Here is a 24,652-nt window from a genome sequence, read left to right on the forward strand (position 1 = left end):
TGCTTGTCAAGTAGGACCCTAGTGCCACATGCTTGTCAAGTAGGACCCTAGTGCCACATGCTTGTCAAGTAGAACCCTAGTGCCACATGCTTGTCAAGTAGGACCCTAGTGCCACATGCTTGTCAAGTAGGTCCCCTGTGCCACATGCTTGTCAAGTAGGACCCTAGTGCCACATGCTTGTCAAGTAGGTCCCCTGTGCCACATGCTTGTCAAGTAGAACCCTAATGCCACATGCTTGTCAAGTAGGACCCTAGTGCCACATGCTTGTCAAGTAGGTCCCCTGTGCCACATGCTTGTCAAGTAGGTATCCAGTGTCACATGCTTGTCAAGTAGGTCCCCAGTGTCACATGCTTGAGCAGGTCCCCAGTGCCACATGCTTGAGTAGGTCCCCAGTGTCACATGCTTGTCAAGTAGGTCCCCAGTGTCACATGCTTCAGTAGGTCCCCAGTGCCACATGCTTGTCAAGTAGGTCCCCAGTGTCACATGCTTGTCAAGTATATATTTATTAATTTCCTTATAAATATCTCTTCCACCTGTCTTCATACGTTCTTTTTTTCTTGCATGTCCTGCACAAATGTAAACGCGGTTGAAATACCCCCACGCCCACTCCACAAACAAATAAAACAAAATTAAAATAAATATTAATACATGTTCAGAATACTTATGTTACACCTGTTGTTTATCAAGAACAATATTTGTCAATGTCATAGTGACAACATCTGTGTATGTGTCTTAACGAGGATGTTGATATGATACACACACACAGCAATGACTATGAAGTTTCTGGAGACATGCATGTGATAAACAGAGCCTACATTGTGACTTGGGATAGCTGTAGCAGTAAACACATCTGCAGATATGGAGATACCACTCTGTACCTGACTCCGGATAACCGTGAAATGTCCATAGGCTATTACGTGTTGCTGATGGACTGACTTTGTCAATAGTTTTCTACAAAGTTGTTGAATCTCCCCATGAATAGTTGCTGAATATCTTCATGAATAGTTTGCTGAATCTTATCAGGAATAGTTGTTGAATCTTATCATGAATAGTTTGCTGAATCTTATCATGAATGGTTTGTTGAATCTCCTCATAAATAGTTGTTGAATCTCCTAATGACTAGGTGTTGAATCTCCTCATGAATAGTTCCTGAATATCTTCATGAATAGTTTGCTGAATCTTATCATGAATAGTTGTTGAACCTTATCATGAATGGTTTGTTGAATCTCCTCATAAATAGGTGTTGAATCTCCTAATGACTAGGTGTTGTATCTCCTCATTGATAGTTGTTGAATCTCCTAATGACTAGGTGTTGAATCTCCTCATGAATAGTTCCTGAATATCTTCATGAATAGTTTGCTGAATCTTATCATGAATAGTTGTTGAACCTTATCATGAATGGTTTGTTGAATCTCCTCATAAATAGGTGTTGAATCTCCTAATGACTAGGTGTTGTATCTCCTCATTGATAGTTGTTGAATCTCCTAATGACTAGGTGTTGAATCTCCTCATGAATAGTTCCTGAATATCTTCATGAATAGTTTGCTGAATCTTATCATGAATAGTTGTTGAACCTTATCATGAATGGTTTGTTGAATCTCCTCATAAATAGGTGTTGAATCTCCTAATGACTAGGTGTTGTATCTCCTCATTGATAGTTGTTGAATCTCCTAATGACTAGGTGTTGAATCTCCTCATGAATAGTTCCTGAATATCTTCATGAATAGTTTGCTGAATCTTATCATGAATAGTTGTTGAACCTTATCATGAATGGTTTGTTGAATCTCCTCATAAATAGGTGTTGAATCTCCTAATGACTAGGTGTTGTATCTCCTCATTGATAGTTGTTGAATCTCCTAATGACTAGGTGTTGAATCTCCTCATGAATAGTTCCTGAATATCTTCATGAATAGTTTGCTGAATCTTATCATGAATAGTTGTTGAACCTTATCATGAATGGTTTGTTGAATCTCCTCATAAATAGGTGTTGAATCTCCTAATGACTAGGTGTTGTATCTCCTCATTGATAGTTGTTGAATCTCCTAATGACTAGGTGTTGAATCTCCTCATGAATAGTTCCTGAATATCTTCATGAATAGTTTGCTGAATCTTAACATGAATAGTTGTTGAACCTTATCATGAATGGTTTGTTGAATCTCCTCATAAATAGGTGTTGAATCTCCTAATGACTAGGTGTTGTATCTCCTCATTGATAGTTGTTGAATCTCCTAATGACTAGGTGTTGAATCTCCTCATGAATAGTTCCTGAATATCTTCATGAATAGTTTGCTGAATCTTATCATGAATAGTTGTTGAACCTTATCATGAATGGTTTGTTGAATCTCCTCATAAATAGGTGTTGAATCTCCTAATGACTAGGTGTTGTATCTCCTCATGAATAGTTCCTGAATATCTTCATGAATAGTTTGCTGAATCTTATCATGAATAGTTGTTGAACCTTATCATGAATGGTTTGTTGAATCTCCTCATAAATAGGTGTTGAATCTCCTAATGACTAAGTGTTGAATCTCCTCACGGATAGTTTGCTAAATCTTATCATAAATAGTTGTTGAACCTTATCATGAATAGTTTGTTGAATCTCCTCATAAATAGCTGTTGAATCTCCTAATGACTAGTTGTTGAATCACCTCATGAATAGTTTGGTAAATCTTATCATGAATAGTTGTTGAATTTCCTCATGGGTAGTTTGTTAAATCTTATCAGGAATAGTTGTTGAATCTCTTCATGGGCAGTTTGCTTAATCGTATCATGAATAGTTGTTAAATCTCCTCATAAATAGCAGTTGAATATCCTCGTGAACAGTTATTGAATCTCCTAATAAAAAGTTGTTGAATCTCCTCATGGATAGTTGTTAAATCTCCTAATGACTAGTTGTTGAATCTCCTCATAAATAGCTGTTGAATCTCCTAATAACTAGTTGTTGAACCTCCTCATGAATAGTTTGTTAAATCCTGATAAATAGTTGTTGAATGTCCTCGTAATAACTCTTCTTGAATAGATGTTGAATCTCGTCATGAATAGTTGTTGAATCTCCTCGTGAATATTTGTAGAATCCCCCCATGAATAGGTGATAAATCTCCTCATTGATAGTTGTTGAATCTACTCACGAATAGCTGCTAAATCTCCTCACGAATTGATGTTGAATCTTTTCATGAATAGCTGTTGAAACTCCTCATGAATAGCTGTTAAATCTTCTCCTGAATAGTTGTTGAATCTCCTCATGAATAGTTTGCGGAATCTTCACATGACCTGTTTGTTGAATCTCCTCATGAATAGTTGCTGAATGTCTTCGTGAATAATTTGTTCAAACTCTTCTTGAATATTTGTTAAATCTCCTCATGAATAGTTGCTGAATCTCCTAATGAATAGCTGTTAAATCTCATGAATAGCTGTTGAATCTCCTCATGAAAAACTGTTAAATCTTGTTGAATATCCCTATGAATTGTTGTTGAATCTCATCATGAATAGTTGTTGAATTTCATCATGAATAGTTGTTTTTGAAAGATGCCCCAAACACAACTCCCTCAAGCCTATTATCAACTCAGTGATTTAGGTTCAATTTTTCAAGAAAAGAAATTATTTTGACTATTTTGAGTCGTTGGGTAGATTCAAACACTAAGACAGTAAGAAAATTGTTTATTTGTACGAAACTCTCAAATTCCCGTTGGAATCTTATGAACTCTAAGATTCAAAAGCATATTTTTTTATTTAGTGAAACAATCAGCCCCACTCCATTCACGTATGTATCGTGCTCTAGGGTATATGTAGGGGCTCACATCTATGGTTCCTCAGTACACGAGTGTTCCTTTATAAAATTATTTGTTTTTAACCTTATGCATAACTTCATACGAGTATGCGTTTATTTGGGGTAAGAATAACCTGCAGCCTTCGCTGGTTGGCTCAACGACATTCCGCACCGAGATTGCAATCGAGTAAGTCACCGGTTATTACCGAATTAGCCCGAGCATTTCCGAATGCTGCGAGTCATTTCCGGGTCCTTTTCTGCTCACATGGCCGACTCGGAAGACTTTGTTGTGGTTAAAAACAGCAAAGGAAGGCGACGCCGACCCAGGCGAAGCAGAGACTGTGTGTCAAGTTCAACAGAAGCGTTTGATCGCAATGAAAGTGATAACGATATCGATTATGGTAGAGTAAAAGCAAAGATACACTTGTATAGGTGAGTTGAGGTCTGAGTTGACATACTGGTTGAGCTTGTCACTTGACAGTTGTGTATTTTTGTTCTTCGCGTACGTGATTTATATAGTGGGACAGTCTGTCTCACAGTCCCTGAACCATATGTTTTTCTCTTCCGACCAGCCCTTTCCCACAAAACCCTAAATTAACCAAGTCTACATCTCCCATCTCACTGGGGCTCCTTTTCATTTTAAAGTTATTAGTTTCTATCAAAATTATATATTTTCAGAGACTAAGCGTAAGCCTAATAGTGGGATCATGGTGGCAGTTATGCACTGTATTGGACCCCCTTTTTCGAATTTCAATTAGTGCAACGTGGGGATCAACCATTGCCAGTTTGAAGCTAAGCTAATGATAGAGTTAATCTATTCTAATTAGCCAACAATTTACAACAGGAACATGGATGCTATCACCAGCTGATCACAAAGTGATCAGTACCAATTATTTGCTTTTAGCACATTATCTACTTTCTCTGTAAAACTTAAAACTTGATAAAAGTTTTGATTTTCCTCAAAATACATTAATTCTTTAGTTTAAAAGAGATCGTAAATGGGTGTTTGCTTGGCAAGTGGTGCCCAAGGCCTAAAGAGTTCGGGGTGATCTACTGACACAACTAACCCTAATGATCGAAGAGGCATGTGAGGTCGTCGAGGCAAGAGCCATAATCTGCAGTGTTGCCAGTTAACATACCTGTTCAGCATGTGTTGTTACAAGACCACCTCAACAGCAAAGCTTTAGTATTTTTGTAACATTTGTTTGTTTGTAGTTTAGTCCAGCTATATGACGATGGCCAGACAATCTAGTGATTCACGTCATGAGCATTGATCCACGCAAATGGGATACAATGATATGCATCAACCAAGTCAGCAAGCTTGACCACCAGATCCCGTTAGTCGCCTCTTACGACAAGCATAGTCGATTTTACGGCAAGCATGGGTTGCTGAAGACCTTTTCTACCCCGGATATGAATCAATAATACGTAACTGATTGATGATTGTTTCAGAGATGAATTGAAGTGCAGCGAGTTTTACATCAATGTACTGGGTAAGTTCATTTCTACCATGTTGTTTAGATTTCATGCCACATTTAATCACTTGTAAAAATGTATGTCTGATTGTTCATGGATACCATCTGATTGTGTGAGAAAACTTTTAATGGGTAGGCTTTTGTTAATTTTGAAGATGCATGCTCTCACTATCGCTGTTTGTAATGATGATAATGAAAGTGAAATGGGCATATAACATCGCGTCCAAGATTATTGCACTTGCACGTGTGTGTTTGTGTGGCTGCTTGTGCTAGTCCAGACTGATGACGATTTATAGTGCTAGCCCACTGAGATACCATGCTGCAGTTTAACATGAATACCCCACTCAGACACAGTATACTGACTCCGAGCCGACCAGTCCTTGTTTTAGCCCCTTAATGCCAAGCGCCAAACGGTAACAGCAAGTACCATCTTTTAACGTCTTTAGGTATGACGCGGCCGGGGATCGAACCCCAGACCTCCACTCTCCGGGCGGAAGCTCTAAAACTAGACCATGGAGGCTGTCGGTGATGATGATGAATAAATGTCAAGGGGTCGATGTCATAATCATGATAATATATAGCTGTCATTACTCTGCCCTGGTTTTAGGGGTCGTTAGTTTCTAATTCTGTTGGGGGCACGGGTGGCCCAGTCGTCTAAGGCGCCGCGATTAACTGTGCAGAGTTGCGTCCCTTGGACACGCCAGAAACCTATGATTGTGGGTTCGAATCCCGGTTCACCCCAATTATGTTTCTAGGTTTGTCAGCACCATACCCGTGCTCGTGGGTTTCACCGAAGTGGTATACGTCCGAGACCTGCATCACTTCGGGCTTTCCTCCCACATTAAGCTGACACGCCGTGATGTAACTGGAATACTGTTAAAAGCGGCGTTAAACCCAACTCACTCACTCTCATTCTGTTACAAAAAATTCTCAACGTCCCCAGCAGTTGCACGGACTCCCCTTTGTATTTAGCACTAACTACTCTCACTCACTGTGGTGGTACTGGTAGGTTAATGTTTAGGGTTAACAGACTTATCGTGCCAATATCTAGGTTTTATTTTTGTTGTAACCACGGTAACAAAATGTAACACTTCGTACAGAAAATTGATTTCATTTTTACCAGTTTGAGTTTGTTACATTTTCAGATCAGTTGAAACAGTGTTATTTGACTCTACACCAAGACAGTGAAAAGCAGGAGGCTGAACGTAGGCGTGCTACCGATCTAGATGGCGCTGTCAGGGGGGTGGCCGGTCTCAGCCTCAGTGACCCTCCCCCTGACTCGCCCCTCCGGCCCGACATGGAGTGTGTTTGTTACGGCGTGGGTAATGTCTCCAGCAACATCATTGCACAGTATCAGCTGGCCCTCGTCATGGCGTTGAGGGAGGACTTGAAGGTAGGGTGGGAATAGAACAAGTCATCCATGTACCATTAACCAACATGTTCTACTCAGCCAGGCCATTCATGATACTCTTCATTTAATAACTGACCTCAGTCATTTTTGCATTTATGGAGGGATAAACAGTTATGTAAAGAACGGTGTGCACACTTTGCATAAATCTGCTGCATTAAACATTTTGCAATTAATTTTTATAACCCACGCAGGGCGCTCTCAAAATTAGAAATAGGGGGCTCTTATTAGAATATTATTTTGGTGGAAAAACAGTGTTGAAAGATAAATTTCGTGGTTTATGCTGACGGCCTGAATGTTCATGTACGACAGATATATTTTTCCAGAATTTAATTGCCCATAATTAAGGGTGCATATAACACACGAATGCGTATTATACACGAATAAATAAGTCTTGTGTACATAGCTCAATCGGAAGGGGTGCTAATTGGGATTGTTCACTAGCCAATATATTAGCAAATATCGCTGTGGGCTCTTATTAGAGCGGGGCGCTAATTACGTCAAATACGGTAGATCAATAATAATAACTCCACTGACTGCTTTTTTAACCATTAACTCAAACACTAACACACTGGAGATAATGATACAGAATCAGTAACATCGTTCACCGAGCCCTGCACATGTGCTTGGTTAGCCAATCAAATGCCCTAGAATCACTTTGTTTATTTATTCTGTATTGACACGTTGTTTCCGTATCTTTCACAACTTAGTTGAATTTATCGCAAATCCTGTTTTAAAGCTGGTACCTACTGACATTGGTTTTCAGATAAGAAGTCTGTTATTGAAGATGATCATGTATTGGTGTTGCTTTAAAGAATGCCTGAATCATAGTTGATGTGATTATAGCAAAAATACAGGAATACATCAATGAGTTGGTGACCCGTGAAGACTCGGGGTAGAATAGGTCGCCAGCAACCCCTGCTTGCTGTACAAGGCGACTATGCTTGTCGTAAGAGGCGACTAACGGGATCGGGTGGTCCGGCTCTCTGACTTGGTTGATGCATGTTATAGTATCCCAATTGCGTGGATCAATGCTCATGAGGTCAATCACAGGATTGTGTGGCCCAGGCTTGATTATTTACAGACCGCTGTCATATAGCTGGAATATTGCTGAGTGCGGCGTTAAACAAACAAACAAACAATGAGTTGGTCGTAGCAAATTACAATCAGGACGATGCTAGTACGATGATGTAACTTAAGTTTCAAGTGGGGAGGTCGGGTAGCCAAGTGGTTAAAGCATTAGCTTGTCACGGCGAGGACCCGGGTTCGATTCCCGACATGGGTAAAATGTGTGAAGCCCATTTCTGGTGTCCCCCTGCTGTGATATTGCTTGAATATTGCTAAAAGTGTCTTAAAACCATACTCACTCACTAAGTTTCAGGGGTGGTCGGGTAGCCTAGTGGTTAAAGCGTTCGCTCGTCACGCCGAAGACCCGGGTTCGATTCTCTACATGGGTACAATGTGTGAAGCCCATTTCTGGTGTCCCCCGCCATAATATTGCTGGGATATTGCTAAAAGTGGCATAAAACCATATTCACTCACTAAGTTTCAAGTTTTGTAGCTCAACTTATTTTCGTGATGGTGTAGCTCACACAGTTTATATTCATGATGGTGTAGCTCACACAGTTTATTTTCGTGATGGTGTAGCTCACACAGTTTATTTTCGTGATGGTGTAGCTCACACAGTTTATTTTCATGATGGTGTAGCTGAAGCAGGACAAGTGCTTCATGTTTGACCCAGCCTTCACTGATGGGGACAAGCAGACCCTACAAGACCTTCACTTCAGTATTATTCCTGTAAATGAGGTGGGTATAGTTGGTTATACAATAACTGTGGTATATCCATTTGATTGGTCAGTTAGAGGTTTCAATTCACATCAGTATACCTTGAATTTTTTTGGCCCATTAACTATATAGAGATGTATACCAGAGCCCACTGACACGAAGCTATTTTAGTGTTGTAGCCTGTTTAATTTGAGTGTTGCTCTATGCTTAGACAGATTTATGCACGTGGGCCCAGTTGAATGCAGCTCTACACATGCTCAGGTGACGACCGTTTTTGAAAACAATCTTACTTATCATGGTAACCATGGTAATGTTCCATGATTTGCCTATTCTCTGATGTACCACTATCAGGGTTATGTCCCTTGCAGGGGTTTGGGCAGATGTGTCCCTTGTGTAACATGGTTGATGTATCTTCCAACTCCGTGGTCTTGTGGATAGATTGTCTTCCTGGAGAGCGGAAGGTCCGATTCAATCCCCAGCGGCGTCAAACCAAAATATGCTAAAAGATGGTACTTTTTGTTACCCTGCCTGGCACTTGGCATTGAGGGGCTAAAACAAGGACTGGTTGGCTCGGAGTCAGTATTCTGTGTCTTAGTGGGGTATTTATCTTAAACTGCAGCATGGAATCTCAGTGAGCTAGCACTATAAATCTGGCATATGTCACAGAACTTTTTAAATTTCCCAAACATTTCAGTCAGACGACCTGACCAGAAACTTTGCAAAGTTACCAGGCCAGAATTTTTTATATAGAGTACTTGTACATACATCCTCTGTTATAAACAATACAAGTCTAAGATATTAAGTACGTGCGTTCTGATTGGATAATTTTGAGCATTTGGACAATAGAAAAACTGCACAGACACTTCATGTCAACATACATGGATTTGACAGAATAAAATGTTTAATTTTACAGTTAATTTATCTTGTACATTGAATTAAGACTAGAATGCTTAGGTAATTTAGGGAATACAATAATAGCTGGAGCCATCTGTCGGGCAGGTAGGTATTTTAAACACTGGTCATTACTAGTACAAGCATTCACTGACACATGCATGCACGTTGCTATATACCGTATTCAACGTAATAAGTGCCAAGGGCACTCTCAAAATTAGAAAAAGGGGGATTTTATTTATATTTTGGTGAGTAAGTTTTGCATACACTGATGAATCGGAAGGGGCGCTTATTGGGATTGTTCACTTGCCAATATATTAGTCAATATCGCCATGGGTGCTTATTTGAGCGGGGCGCTTATTACGTCGAATACAGTAAGTGCAATATTCTTGAATGCAACGTAAAACCCCGTTTCACCTCACATTAGAGCCAATGAAATGAGGATCAGTTGGTCACAATGTATGACCTGGCCGATGTGTGTTGTCATACCCGAGTGCCATGGATTGTTGCTTCAGCTGTCAGCCACTGGATTGTTTTGATTTCCCAGTTAATTTGCCCCACACTGAAGCACATGTAACACACATGGGGCATCTCCTTGGGCAAGTGACTTTGTTCGATATGTGCCTCTGTTCACCCAGCAGTGAATGGGTACCCAGCAGTGAAGAGATGGCAATGTGTCTGTTAACCTAGAAGCGCCTAGCAGGCAGCTTGGGTTGTATACTCCCTAGGTAGCTGAGAATGATTTTTGAGTGCACATTGATCTAGTGACCGGGGTAATAATAGCGCTTTGAGCATGCCCTTGAGTGGTGTGGAAATATGCGTAATATTAATAGCCTATTCTTCTTCTTATTATTATTGTTATTATTATTATAATAAGAGGAAGGAGGCCTTAAAGTCTTGACAAGTTTTTTTTAATGTTCATTGCCCGAAACAAAATGGCTTGAAATATGAGTTTTAACAAAAATAAACACAAAGTTAAATAATATTTTTCACAGATTTTCACAAGTTTTGTAGTAGTATTAATTTGTTTGTCTGTTGTTTTACACCACAGCAATATTCCAGCTGTGGGACAGCAGTCTGTAAATAATCTTGTCTGGACCAGACAATCCGGTGATTGACATCATGTGCATCGTGCACTTTCTAACTGAACAGGAATATTTAAGGAGTGACTGTGTATTTTTTTCGGTTCATGGAGGTATGAATCGAAAAACCGATGTGCAAACTTTTGTAAGAATCCACTACATCGGTTCACTGGGAAATAATGCAATAACATGTGACCAATTCAGCTAATCAGAATGCAGGAATTTCAATGAACACACCGAAAATTTAAATTGTCAGTTAAACAAGATAATCAACCGATCTGGACACATTTTCACACGTTCAAATCCTCTCATCCACTGGGTGTGAAGCCCATTTCTGGTGTCCCCCGTCGTGATATTGCTAGAATATTGCTAAAAGCGGCGTAAAACCTCAATCACTCTCTACCACTGGCCATGTTTACACCAATGTTTTCTAGTGCTTGTCAGTGTGTTCAGTGACGTGTTGTTGACTGCAGGAGGGCAAGAGGCGTTGTCGAGTGCCGACGTTGTTCTTCCTCCCCCACTGCGGCAAGGCCCTCTACAACAACCTTCTGTGGTGCAACTGGCTGCCACACATGCTCCGCAACATCGTCATCGTTGGAAACAGCTTCACAGCCATGGTTGAAAGGTGACAATTAGAGCTGAGTATCGCTTGGTATCTTGCGATATGATTTGAATCACAATGCAGACTGATGATACTACTAGTGAATTGTTTGATAGGCATTAGTTAGAAGTTGATGGATGACAAAGCAGACACAGTTAGTGGATGACAACTTCTTTTTTAACTGTAAGGCGACATTTCGGTATAGATCCTTATACCATTGTTATGCAAGGCTATATCATGTACTATGTTCATTATTCAGACTTGCTTGACAATGGTAAAAGGATCTATACCGTAATGTCCCTTTACAGTAAATAAAGAAGTTCCTATCCTTAAGTTGTGTCTACTTTGTGATACTACTGGTATCATGATACACCACATCAAATAGTAAGAAATGATGAAATCGCTGAAAAACTCTCTAAAACCTCGTTCTTCATGCATTTATTTATTGTTATCTCTAATCTTTAACAAAGAAATCCACAAGAAAAAAAGTTTGAAATGAAGGGATGGTTGTTAAAAGTAACAGTTAGTCGGCGCGTCCTCAGCGACCACGTCCTTGTGTTCTGCCATGCTTACAGGTGGCGATGCTACTTCCGCCATCAAGGGAGGTAACTCTATTAGTTCCTGTTCTATTTATAGCATATCTCAATCTCACACATCCGATTCAAGTACCGTGTGCACTGAAGTGTCTATGATATCGTAGGTATCGGTGAATTGTTACATTGTGACAATGAAAGAAATAGTCAAGAGAACTTAAGTGATCTGAGACGCACTGAACATGCTGTCACTGACCTGGGCACCACGAGTTAACATTTGTCATCACTGGTGATTGGCTGTTTGGTAATCATGACCTGTCACATACATGATATAAGTTATTTTATTACCTACGAGGGGTAACATACCGGGTTCATAAAAATCATATGTGCCCCAGGGTCATATGTCACGAGACAACCGTGTATTGTTTCCGTCATCCAGACAGCATTGCAGACGTCATTCGAACCTTATTGTAATGTGAGTTTGGAATGACGTCACACTAGAAACAACACCATAACTGAAGATTGCTGACTTGTTGTGTGTAATAACTTTCCGATATTTGCACTTGACTCTCAATTCTGATTGGTAAATTGAAGCCATATGACGTCAAAGTGCTTCATGATTGAGAAACATGACATGGCGTCATCCATTAATCATGTCATCACTAATTGATGTCATAAGAAATATATATGTTGTTAAATGTTAACAGTGCAGCGTTAAACAACAAACAAACAAACAAAACTGAAAACCCAGGTTTAACATTGTGCCTCTGGCAACTAAGAGTTACCTCCCTTGTATTGTGATGCCAGCATGGTTCCGCTGTGATGGAAGTCTGCTACTTTTCAGATTGCAGCTCACAAAATGTATGAAAGCTCCTGACATATCTCTCATTATATTTCAGGACTCCAGAGCGACTTTTAAAACAAACTGGATTATATATATTGAAGGTACCTATTCATTTTTTAATCTATTCAGAAAATTAGCCATAAACTCTTTTATCGTCACACCTTCAATATTGGCCACTTGAGACTGTACTGGAATGAGCCACGAATTCAGCTTCCAGAATCAACTGATTCGAATGATTTCTCCAACTTTAGCCATGTGGTTGATGCGTAATTTCACCTTATCTTTCATAATGACCTCCGGTTGTGTCATTATACCTGCTTAAGTTGTGCTCAGAATGGCCAGTAAATTCCTGGATCAGAATCAACTGTAGCAACTTTTTGTGACATCATCACAATACTTTGTGAAAAATGTTTTTATATCAGTGGAGAATATTTTACATGTGTTTTAAAATGTCCAATCAACATCAAGGAATATATAGTTATAGGCTAAAAAAAATAGTCTTGGTTCTCAGGCAACGCTCGCACCACCATGAAGTCTGCCGCATGTTTCGTTTTTATTTCCATTTAAAAAAAAATAGAAATATCTGAATACTTAAAAACAATGCAATCCAATATAGCACACAGTTACTTCCCTTTACATGCGCACTGCCTTACTGTGCATTTTGTGTTATGGTCATGGCACCAATAGGTGTTTGTATGTTTGTTTATGTCGGAGGCCCTTTCCCAGGTTGATGGTACACAACTGTTTATTTGGTTACATACTAGTTTGAACTAGTAAAAAAACACACAAAAAAACCACTGCCCACCCGCACTATATTTTCAAAACTATATTTTTAAAAGTCATTACCTGAGAACCATTTCTTAAATTTTTTTAGCTATAGAGTTAAAATTTTAATCTCTGATGTCTGTAGTCCTGGGTGTCATTGTAATGCTTGCGTTCCAATAGCTGCTATCATATGATCTTAGTTCTACTCCCTTTACAAGGATTGGGTTTATAAGAGCAACCCTTATTTCAGATACAGGAGTTCACAGTTGAGATCCCTCTAAGTCCAGTCTTTCATCACAGCGACGTCTTCAACGACATGGCCATCCACTACTTCCCTCTCCATCGACTGACCACTGCTCCCGGGGAATTGTGGGAGGCCCATGATGCACCAGTGTACAGGGGACAGGAAGCAGAGATAATACTTAGCTGCTGAGGCACTGTGCTTTGTGGACTACATCGGTAGGATGGACTCCATGAACTTGGACTCAGGGGGGATTCCAGGTTTGAATAGGGTACATCCCCAACCCATCCCCCCATCCTCCAGCAACCAATGGTGGTCATAGGCGGATCCAAAGGGGGAGTCCGGGTAGAAACATAATCGAGGCGAACAGGGATTCGAAGCCACAATCATAGGTTACGTGAGTGCCCAAGGGACGCAACTCTGCACAGCGAATCGCGGTGCCTAAGACGACTGGGCCACCCGTACCCCCGGCATCTTAAGAAATATCATCAATTGTATTGTTGTGATTTTGGATTCAGACCATCAGGTATCTGAAACCTAGGAAAGTTATTCTTACATAAACGTAAAGGGAAGTTATGGAATGCTGCTCATGCTTTGTTTTCGTGTTTTTTTCTTGAAAAGTAAAGTATTCATTTGCGAACCTGATCCGTGGTCTAGTGGGTAGAGTGTCTGCCCGTAGAGATGGAGGTCGTTGGATCAATCCCTAGAGGAAGCCACAATACATCCTCAGGTTTAGATCTCACCCATGACATATTGTGGAAAGACGAGAGAAACACACTCGAGGTTCAGGGTCTGTATTTACTCTATCAGCTCAGAACAACAAGTCAAGATAGTGTTGTGTCCGATAACAGGATTCTGCCCAGTGCGATGTGTGGAAAACAATGAACAATGTACATATGACTCACAAGAAGGGATAGCAAAACTTCGTGCTCAGCTTGGAAAAAATTATCCTTTCATGTCAGAAGTTCCTCAACATGGCCAGACCAGTTTACATTCTAATTTTACAGACCATTAGCGATCCAACAGGACCAGTAGAGATCCGACAGGACCAGTAGAGATCCAACAGGACCAGTAGAGATCCAACAGGACCATTAGCGATCCAACAGGACCAGTAGAGATCCGACAGGACCAGTAGAGATCCGACAGGACCAGTAGAGATCCAACAGGACCAGTAGAGATCCGACAGGACCAGTAGAGATCCAACAGGACCAGTAGAGATCCAACAGTTTTCTTGGTGCTGGTCCTTTGGACCCTTGACAAATTTTGGTCAGTGTCAAACTGACTGATGTAAAAGCTGTGTTGTCGAGAAGATTTACTCTCCCAGACCCGTTTTTTTTAGGACTAAAACCTTTCTTTCACTAGTCCTTAGAGTCTTGTAGCTAGCTCTTTTGAATGAGACAAAAATGTTCACACTTTTTTGTCAGTTTTATTCAGTTCCAATTTGTAGCAAAACTGAAGCATGAAAACATATTCAGAATAGTAACCCTAAACTGCAACTAGTCATTGAGGACTACTGTCAGTGGGGTTTTACTTATCAACAGCACAATTTAGTAGCCTCGGGCTAGCAGACTAGCAGGAATTTCGAAGGCTACACTCGTGCTCTAGTATCATGAAAAACAGATTTGATTTTCTGATTTAATAACTTTTTTATCAAATACATGACAAGTCTTTGAAAGGCATTTAGAAGTGATACACCTAAGGAAGAAAATTTATGGATGTCAACTTCTTTATCATGAGGAACACAAAGTTTCAGAGTAAATGCTTACCAATCAGTGATAATTCAGTTCTGGCTTCCACTTGTCCATAACTATCAGCGCTAATTACTGTAAAGTGTTGGCTTCCATTGTCTGTTGCTGATCACCTATCAGTGCTAATTACTGTAAAGTTTTGGCGTCCATTGACTATTACTAATCACCCATCAGCGCTAATTACTGTAAAGTTTTGGCTTCTATTGTCTATTACTAATCACCTATCAGCGCCAATTATCAATTGGCTTCCTTTTTCCACCTTTTGTTATCTTATTACTTTTGTTGTTCTTACATGTACATATATATATGCTCTCTGCCTCATAGCGTTCACTCACCTGATGAAGGAGTAAGCATATACTCTGAAACATTGTGTTTCTTAATATAAAGAAGTTGACATAAAAAATTCTCTTCCTTACATGACTTTAGCTGATATTTCAGCTGGATTTTTACATGCAAGGAAATATTAAACCCACCAACAGGTTGAAATCCATGATATCCTCCAAAATCTACATTCATGTACTTTCATTATGACCATCCACAAAGGACATGGTGAAACATTCGTCTCGGGCTACAGATTTGCTCATACTTAGATTTTCTCTTAAATTTTGAAATAACACTTTTCACTTAGTCTCGCCAAATTCATATATCAATTATGCCAGAAATAAAAAAAAATTGGGTAAAATTTAGTTGTAGCCATTTGAACATATATGATCATTTATTTTTTTTAGCAACTATAAAATTTGACACTCCAATAGGCCCTGTCCTGCCTAGTCCTTTCCACCATATTTTGAACTGTCTCCAGAACGTTGTTTTTGTCGTTGTTTAGGGCAAAGGGGTAACCATGGTAACTGCACTGAGGGTAGCTTGATAATACACTCGGTTCTTTCACTCTGGGAAACACTCAACATTCCTAGATGTACAGAATGGTTGACGAAATAGTGACAAATATCCCTCGCACAAAGGAGAAAGATGGTACATGTTGATGACAAATTCTGACAAAAGATAAGAATTAAAGTGTGGACTTCCATGTATGATCGTGTTTGTTGTTTAATGCCACACTCAGCAATATAATTTATCATGGCGGTCTGGTAACAATAGGGTCTGGGCCAGACAATCCAGTGACTGATGTTGTGAACACCGATCCCCGCTGTCGGGGTACGATGACATGCATCAACCAAGTGGCCGACCACCAGATCATTCATTAGCCTCTTACGGCAAGCATAGGTTGCTCAAGGCCTATACTCTTACCCAGAATCCCCACGGGAACGTGGTATCTAAGTTGATGGAAGAAAAATTACAATGAGTGAGTGAGTTTGGTTTTACAGTACTTAATATTCCAGCAATATCACGACGGGGGACACCAGAAATGGGCTTCACACATTGTATCCATGTGGGGAGTCAAACCCAGTCTTTCGGCGTGACGAGCGAACGCTTGAACCACTAGGCTACCCCAACGCCCCTTACAATGATTGAAATCTTTAACCCATACACAAGCTTAAAAATATTATGTACTTATAATTTGAATGGATGTCAATACTAAAAGAGGAACGTCAAGTTCAGATTAAAACAGTTAAAACCGGAAGTAGCCATGAAACACAATTGAAATTAATGAAGAAGTTATCCATAAGAAGTTCCATGTCTGCACGCGACTGACTCTATGAATGGAAACTTCAGGAAGACGGGTGAATCATAAGCAGATAACATGGACTGTTCACATACTCATTCATACATCCACATGAACATAAAGAATTCGAAAACACTGAGTCACTTCTCTTATATTGCACACAATCGTTATTCAACCATTCTTCAAGGTGTACTAGACATTGAACAAACCATTACTTGAAATCCATTTTGCTAACTTTCTTGATTATTCCCATGATAAAACATAGTTTCACTGTACGCTGATTCAACAAAGATTAAACTCTTTCAGAACAAGTAACATCAAAGTTTAACTGCTGTAAAAAGTTTCCATATATGCAACAAGTGATTAAAAAAGGACACCAATAAAGAATAAACGTTTTTCCCTCATAAAACATAAACCCTTTCAGACTTACATAGAAATAATCAGAAAGAAAGCTGGTTTTGCGACCTGTGTTGCTTCTCGGGAGCACTTGCTCCAGCATAAGGGGAAGATAACAAGCTATATTATGGCTGCAATACATGGCAATATCTACACATTCACAAATTCCTTAAGTCACACAACACATATATGTCAACTTTGATAAGCATAAAATCTTGATGCAAATCTGGAAAAAGTTCATGAATGACCTTGACCTGAATTATACATGACCTTGACATTGTATCAATGGCCTTGATCAAATGCTCTGACATAAAACATCAATATTTGAGTGGAGAAAACTTGCACTCATTAAAAGGCATGTGAAGTGAAAAGCATTCAGGGAAAACCCCAAATCTTTTATTCATGGAAATAAACATACTATAGTCAGGTGTTGTTGTGAAAGCTCTTTTCGAGAATTCCTCTCCTTATCCTACGAATCAGGGTACATTGGCGCGCGTGTTTCGCTGTTGATTAGTTTGGTTTGTTTTGGGTTTTGTTTGGTATGTTTTGGGTTTTTTTCTTGGGGGGGAGGGGGGGTTCCAATGACATGCTATGGTGTATTGTGACACCCTTTTGGGTACACTGACACCCTGTGGAGAATATCAATACCCTTTAGGCAACAACGACACCCTGTGGAATATGACCACACCCTTCAAGTTACGACACCCTGTGCAGTGTGTCAACACCCTTTAAGGTTACAATGACACCCCAAGAGGTATGACAACACTGCTCAGTGATAGACACGACCACTTGTTCACTTATCCATGACTTGTTAAAATCTCAAAGGACTACTTGTTTGCCTCCCAAATCTAGTTATGTTACATAAACCCCCTGACCTGGAACACTGTGGACTGGTTGGATTTGCCCACGATATATCCTGAGTCTACCACTGCAGGATGTTGTACCATGTACAAAGACACAGTTCAGACTCTACCACATCTTCCCAAGGCTAGAGAATTAACTGACTATAAACGTCCAGTTTCCACCCTTGCCGAACTAGACTGGAATATTGAAGTTATATCAATATACTAGCTGTAGTAACTAGTCTAAGCATTTTCAAATTAAAATCGCATAACGAAATCGACATCCGGTTCGTAAAATGCAGCGGAGTCGATTATCAGATTTGTAAACCCGTTTTATAACAATATGGATTTTGATTATCAATAAGATCGTCCTGACTGGGTACCACCATTTTGTTTGTTTGTTTGTTTGTTTGTTTGTTTGTTTGTTGTCACACTCAGCAATATTCCAGCTATATGATGGTGGTCTATCAATAATCGTGTCTGAACCAGACAATTCAGTGATAGATACCATGAGCATCGTTCTACGCAATTGGGATACGACGACATGCACGAACCAAGTCAGCGAGCCTGACCACCCAATCCTGTTAGCCGTTTCTTACGACAAGCATAGTCGTTCTGTGTACATAGTGAAGTGCAAATACATAGAGTGAATAGGAGATGCAGCTGTCTAACACAGCAAGCATGGGTTGCTGAAGGCCTATTCTAACCTGAATCTTCATGGGTATCCCTTTTGTGGAATCTGATTGGTCAATAGGAGGGACATAGAAGGGACATAACTCTTATAGCCAATGGGGGCACATCTATCAAGCCCAGAAATTCAAGCCTTGTTCGGTTACAGTCAGTTAACACCCTTGCCTCAGGAAGATGACTGTACCACTGTGTACCTATTGCAGAACTGTGATACTCTTTGGCATGTAAATATGCTCTACAGGCTAGGCCACAATAAATTAATATAACATTTCATCCAAATTAAAAAAACTGATGCAAAAAGCATTTTGTTTTTCATATTTTATTTGTTCATTTTCAGCAAACTCTTCAAGGGATCTCTGCACACCAACAGTGGACAGATGTGATTCACATGAAGCTTGAATGTTTTGTACGACCATACATGGTGTAGTTCATCATGGAGGAAGAAGGGAACAAAAGTGACAATTTTCTTTGAATGTGCCGTACTTAGTGACTTATGACGTGGGGTGGTGTTTTGCAGTGAGACGGGGGGATGAAAATCTAACAATTAATTCATTATGGCCTTATGGTGACATTAAAATGGGGGCAATGATACTTTAAAAACCAGGTCAGTTTTAGTTTTGCGACCAACCATTTTATATTTGGGGGACGGGGGATTTTGTAGGGACACTTTCAGACACTTTCAATCTTTCAGTTGTAAAACCAGATATTTTTGCAATTAAAACTATGAGTCTAAATATTTAGGTTTTTTTAAAAACATCTTGTAACAATATCATTTTGTGGCAGACAATTTCTTTTTTTTTAAAATAATTTGAAGAATAAATATTTGTTTTCCAAACATTTTTTTGATAAAATCTCAGGGTCACACCTAGAATATCAAATAGTCGGTCCCTTAGCATCCTTGGTGGTCACTGATCCCAGACCGGTGAGTAGATTCTCTTCCCACACTTACCCTGATATACTGATAGACCTGGGCCCACTTGCACAAAGCGATCTTAGCGCTAAGACTATCGTAAGCCTAAGTATGGGAGTTACGATCATCTTAGCGCTAAGATCGCTTTGTGCTAGTGGGCCCCGAAGTATCTAAGGACATACAAACAAACTCATTTGGCACAGAGTATTTAACGCAACAACCATCACTAGCATCTTCCGTTGGTCAGTCAAGCTTGATGGGGACAACACACTGAGATGATTATGAGATTGTGTGAGCTGGCACAGCACTAGTTCCAGTGTCTTGTGCTCTGATGGCAGTACATACTAGTGAGTCACCGATTGAACTCCACTTCCTACAGCGACCCTGCAAAGGTGGATGAGCTTCATAGACAGGAAACATGTTGGACTTGGACACAGATTGGGTAACACAGCGCTTCCAACAAGGTCGATATCTTCACAAACTATCCATGTTGATCTGGGTCACAGATCTGGGCGACACAGCTTTCAACAATGTCGCTATCTTCACAAACTATCCATGTTGATCGGGGTCACAGACTTGGATACACACAGCTTTCAACAAGGTCGATATCTTCACAAACTATCCATGTTGATCTGGGTCACAGATTAGGGCGACACAGCTTTCAACAAGGTTGATATCTTCACAGACTATCCATGTTGACCTGGGTCACAGATTTGGGCGACACAGCTTTCAACAATGTCGCTATCTTCACAAACTATCCATGTTGATCGGGGTCACAGACTTGGATACACACAGCTTTCAACAAGGTCGATATCTTCACAAACTATCCATGTTGATCTGGGTCACAGATTTGGGCGACACAGCTTTCAACAAGGTTGATATCTTCACAGACTATCCATGTTGACCTGGGTCACAGATTTGGGCGACACAGCTTTCAACAATGTCCCTATCTTCACAAACTATCCATGTTGATCTGGGTCACAGACTTGGATACACACAGCTTTCAACAAGGTCGATAACTTCACAGACTATCCACGTTGATCTGGGTCACAGATTTGGGTGACACAGCTTTCAACAATGTCGATATCTTCACAAACTATCCATGTTGATCTGGGTCACAGATTTGGGCGACACAGCTTTCAACAAGGTTGATATCTTCACAGACTATCCATGTTGATCTGGGTCACAGATTTGGTTGACACAGCTTCCAACAAGGTCGATATCTTCACAGACTATCCACGTTGATCTGGGTCACAGACTTGGATACACACAGCTTTCAACAAGGTCGATAACTTCACAGACTATCCAGGTTGATCTGGGTCACAGATTTGGGTGACACAGCTTTCAACAAGGTCGATATCTTCACAAACTATCCATGTTGATCTGGGTCACAGATTTGGGCGACACAGCTTTCAACAAGGTCGATATCTTCACAGACTATCCATGTTGATCGGGGTCGCAGAATTGGGTGACACAGCTTTCAACAAGGTCGATATCTTCACAGACTATCCACGTTGATCTGGGTCACAGACTTGGATACACACAGCTTTCAACAATGTCAATATCTTCACAAACTATCCATGTTGATCTGGGTCTCAGATTTGGGTGACACAGCTTACAACAAGGTCGATATCTTCACAGACTATCCATGTTGATCTGGGTCTCAGAATTGGGTGACACAGCTTTCAACAAGGTTGATAACTTCACAGACTATCCACGTTGATCTGGGTCACAGATTTGGGTGACACAGCTTTCAACAAGGTCCATATCTTCACAAACTATCCATGTTGATCTGGGTCACAGATTTGGGCGACACAGCTTTCAACAAGGTCGATATCTTCACAGACTATCCATGTTGATCGGGGTCGCAGAATTGGGTGACACAGCTTTCAACAAGGTCGATATCTTCACAGACTATCCACGTTGATCTGGGTCTCAGACTTGGATACACACAGCTTACAACAAGGTCGATGTCTTCACAAACTATCCCAGTTGATCTGGGTCACAGACTTGGATACACACAGCTTTCAACAATGTCGATATCTTCACAGACTATCCATGTTGATCTGGGTCTCAGAATTGGGTGACACAGCTTACAACAAGGTCGATGTCTTCACAGACTATCCATGTTGATCTGGGTCACAGATTTGGGTGACACATCTTCGCAAATATATCAGAATCAAACAATCCAACCCTAACCATTCATTTCATAGAACTGCATTCTGAGTATGTTAGTTACATGAAGTGAGGGGAGGTGTAGGGCAAAGGGTGGTATCACAGAACGCTGTTACACACTGAAGCAGACATGTTGTAGTTCGAAACAATGCCTCGTTCATCCGAGGCTTCTGTAGTGGAACCATAGCTCGACTCTTCCACCAGTGACACCAAATTTGGAGGACTGTGCACAGGCTGCAAAACAGAGGTGGACTGGTCACCTCACCCGTGAATGATGCAGGCAGCTTCACTTTGTCATTCACGAGTTGCTGGAACGTTGGGACATTTAAACATGTTCAACATGACATCCAACTGACAACAATGGGAGACTGAACACTCAAGTCAACAGTTACAGTCATGAGGTATGGGTCACATCCACACCCTTTGTTTAACCATGAGCAGCTAGGGAGTACCTTTGATGAATTCTCCATAGAAATTGAAAAATTCTAAGCACAACATGTCATTAAAGTTTCACATCATTTTTCCAGTCATCTCGTAGCGAATGCTCGAACAGAGCAGCTCTGTTTTGGTTGTCTCCCTTTTTAACCCAGTGTCCATACATCCCGAACGCACATCCGTCTATCAGCTTTCGGAACAATTTGACGCTGTAGGGGTTCGTTGTCACCACATCCAGTGATATAGGGGGTGGGTTCTCATAAAAATGCTTTAATCGGAAAAAGAACCTTGTGCACAGGATTGCAGCCTGAAAAACAGAAGTTGCACACACATTAGTTTTTTTCTTTGTTTGTTGTTAACACCACACTCAGCAATATTCCAGCCACATGACGGTGAAATTCTAAACTTGAACTGACAATGCAGTGATTGATAATGTGAACAATGAGGAGTGAGTGAGTTGGGTTTTACGCTGCTTTTAACAGTATTCCAGTTACATCGCAGCATGTCAGCATAATGTGGGAGGAAAGCCCAAAGTGATGAAGGTCTCAGACGTTTACCACCTCGGTGAAACCCACGAGCACGGGTATGGTGCTGACAAAACTAAAAACATAATCGGGGAGAGCCAAGATTCGAATCCACAATCATAGGTTTCTGGCGTGCCCAAGGGACGTAACTCTGCACAGTGAATCGCGGCGCCTTAGACATCTGGGCAACCGTGCCCCCATGTGAACAATGATCCACGTTGTTGGGGAAAGATGACGTGCTATCAACCAAGTCAACGAGAATGACCACCTGATCCATTTGGTAGCCCATTAGGATCAGCATAGGGTGCTGGGTACCTCTTGTAACCCGGAATCCCCAGGGGGATACACACATCAGTGCTAGCCAGATGTGACAGTGATTGCAATAAAGTAGGTTGGTTGGTTGGTTGTTTAATGCCGCACTCAGAAATATTCCAGCTATATGACGGCGGTCTGCAAAAAATCAAGTCTGAACCAGACAATCCAGTGATTAATATCATGAGAATCGATCCACGCAATTGGGATCGATGACATGCATCAACCAAGTCAGCGAGCCTGACCACCCGATCCCGTTAGTCGCCTTTTACGACAAGCATAGTCGCCTTTTACGACAAGCATAGTCGCCTTTTACGGCAAGCATGGGTTGCTGAAGACCTATTCTACCCCGGATCTTCATGGGTCCAAAGATAATTGCAGCATTATTCTGTGAAATTCTTACCCTGAAAGTTCTTCTAGCATGGAACTTCTTCACGGGGACAAACTGGCAAAACACAAACAAATTGGCAAGTTAGTTAATATACATAGTGTAGTGTACTTAGTGTAGTGCCAATGTAGTGAATAGGGTGCATCTGTCTTACATGCAAGCCATGTTGCAAATGTTCCACCTGCTGCGATAGATATTAACTCAAATATTTCATACAAAGAGACTAAGATTACATGTGTATTTGTCACGTAAAATAAGCCGGATATAGAAATCAGCTGTTCAAACATTTTCTCCCCGATCAATGGGTGTTTTAGTTTTAAAAATACTTACCGTATTCAACGTAATAAGCGCCCAGGGCGCTCTCAAAATTAGAAATAGGGGGCTCTTATTAGAATATTATTTTGGTGGAAAGATGTTGAAAGAGTTGAAAGATAAATTTCGTGGTTTATGCTGACAGACTGAAATGTTTATATGCGACAGATATATTTTTCCAGAATTTAATTGCCCATAATTAAGTTTGCATATGACACACGAGTGCGTATTATACGCGAATAAATAAGTGTACATTGATCAATCGGAAGGGGGGCTAAATGGGATTGTTCACAAGCCAACATATTAGCAAATATCGCCATGGGCGCTTATTAGAGCGGGGCGCTTATTATGTCGAATACGGTAATGTCATGGCCAATATCATAACTCAAAAGAAATTTTAACAGGAAGACGGTGGACTTTGTATCTCTACCGACTAATGTTTGTTTCAAGGCGAGTTCATGGTGTGATTTGACCATCAGTTCATCCACGATTTCACCGAAATTAATGTAAACAAAATTACTAGAAATCTTGGATAAAAGTAATATAATGGATGACAAATAGAAGTCCAGATACACTATGAACAGAGAGTGTAATAAAATTGCGTATTTGTAGACATGCTACCACTCACAATAACATCTTCATGATGTGAAATAAAATCGAATCTCATAATATGAGTGCACACACTGTATTCAAATACTGTATTCTACTCATCTAGGAACACATTTATGTTCGGAGGCCCTTTCCCACACTGATTGTACACAACTGCATGTTTATTTGGTTACATACTAGATTGACCCCCCCGACAAAAAACAAAAAGACAACCAAAAAAAAACCCCAAACCCCCAAAAGACAACAAACAACCCTGCTGCCACCTGCACCTGCTATTGCCTGAGAACCATTTTTTA

The 24,652-nt window shown here is 40.4% G+C and overlaps 2 protein-coding genes across 5 annotated transcripts in view; one reads left to right on the forward strand and one right to left on the reverse strand.

Annotated features, from left to right (window-relative positions):
- The first annotated feature begins 4,021 nt into the window (after positions 1-4,021).
- On the forward strand, positions 4,022-14,992 carry LOC124133392 (SRR1-like protein). Its single transcript, XM_046497791.2, has 7 exons — positions 4,022-4,198; positions 5,219-5,259; positions 6,387-6,634; positions 8,357-8,455; positions 10,881-11,032; positions 12,441-12,486; positions 13,401-14,992. The coding sequence occupies exons 1-7, from the start codon at positions 4,032-4,034 to the stop codon at positions 13,581-13,583; spliced, it is 936 nt and encodes a 311-aa protein (XP_046353747.2). The 5' UTR covers positions 4,022-4,031; the 3' UTR covers positions 13,584-14,992.
- Positions 14,993-18,994: 4,002 nt separating this feature from the next.
- The window catches only part of LOC124133390 (phosphorylase b kinase gamma catalytic chain, skeletal muscle/heart isoform-like), a 53,529-nt gene continuing 47,871 nt past the window's right edge, over positions 18,995-24,652 (reverse strand). For all 4 annotated transcript variants that reach the window (XM_046497789.2, XM_048401133.1, XM_046497788.2 and 1 more), the window contains 2 exons: positions 23,451-23,492; positions 18,995-22,518 (listed from right to left, as the gene is read on the reverse strand). In XM_046497789.2, coding sequence (XP_046353745.1) covers positions 22,279-22,518; positions 23,451-23,492 — 282 coding nt within the window. In that variant the 3' untranslated portion in view covers positions 18,995-22,278. The remainder of the gene's footprint in view (positions 22,519-23,450; positions 23,493-24,652) is intronic.

The sequence above is a fragment of the Haliotis rufescens genome, unplaced genomic scaffold, assembly GCF_023055435.1.
Source record: "Haliotis rufescens isolate VD_foot unplaced genomic scaffold, xgHalRufe1.0.p SCAF_21, whole genome shotgun sequence".
Taxonomy (NCBI): Eukaryota; Metazoa; Mollusca; class Gastropoda; order Lepetellida; family Haliotidae; genus Haliotis; species Haliotis rufescens.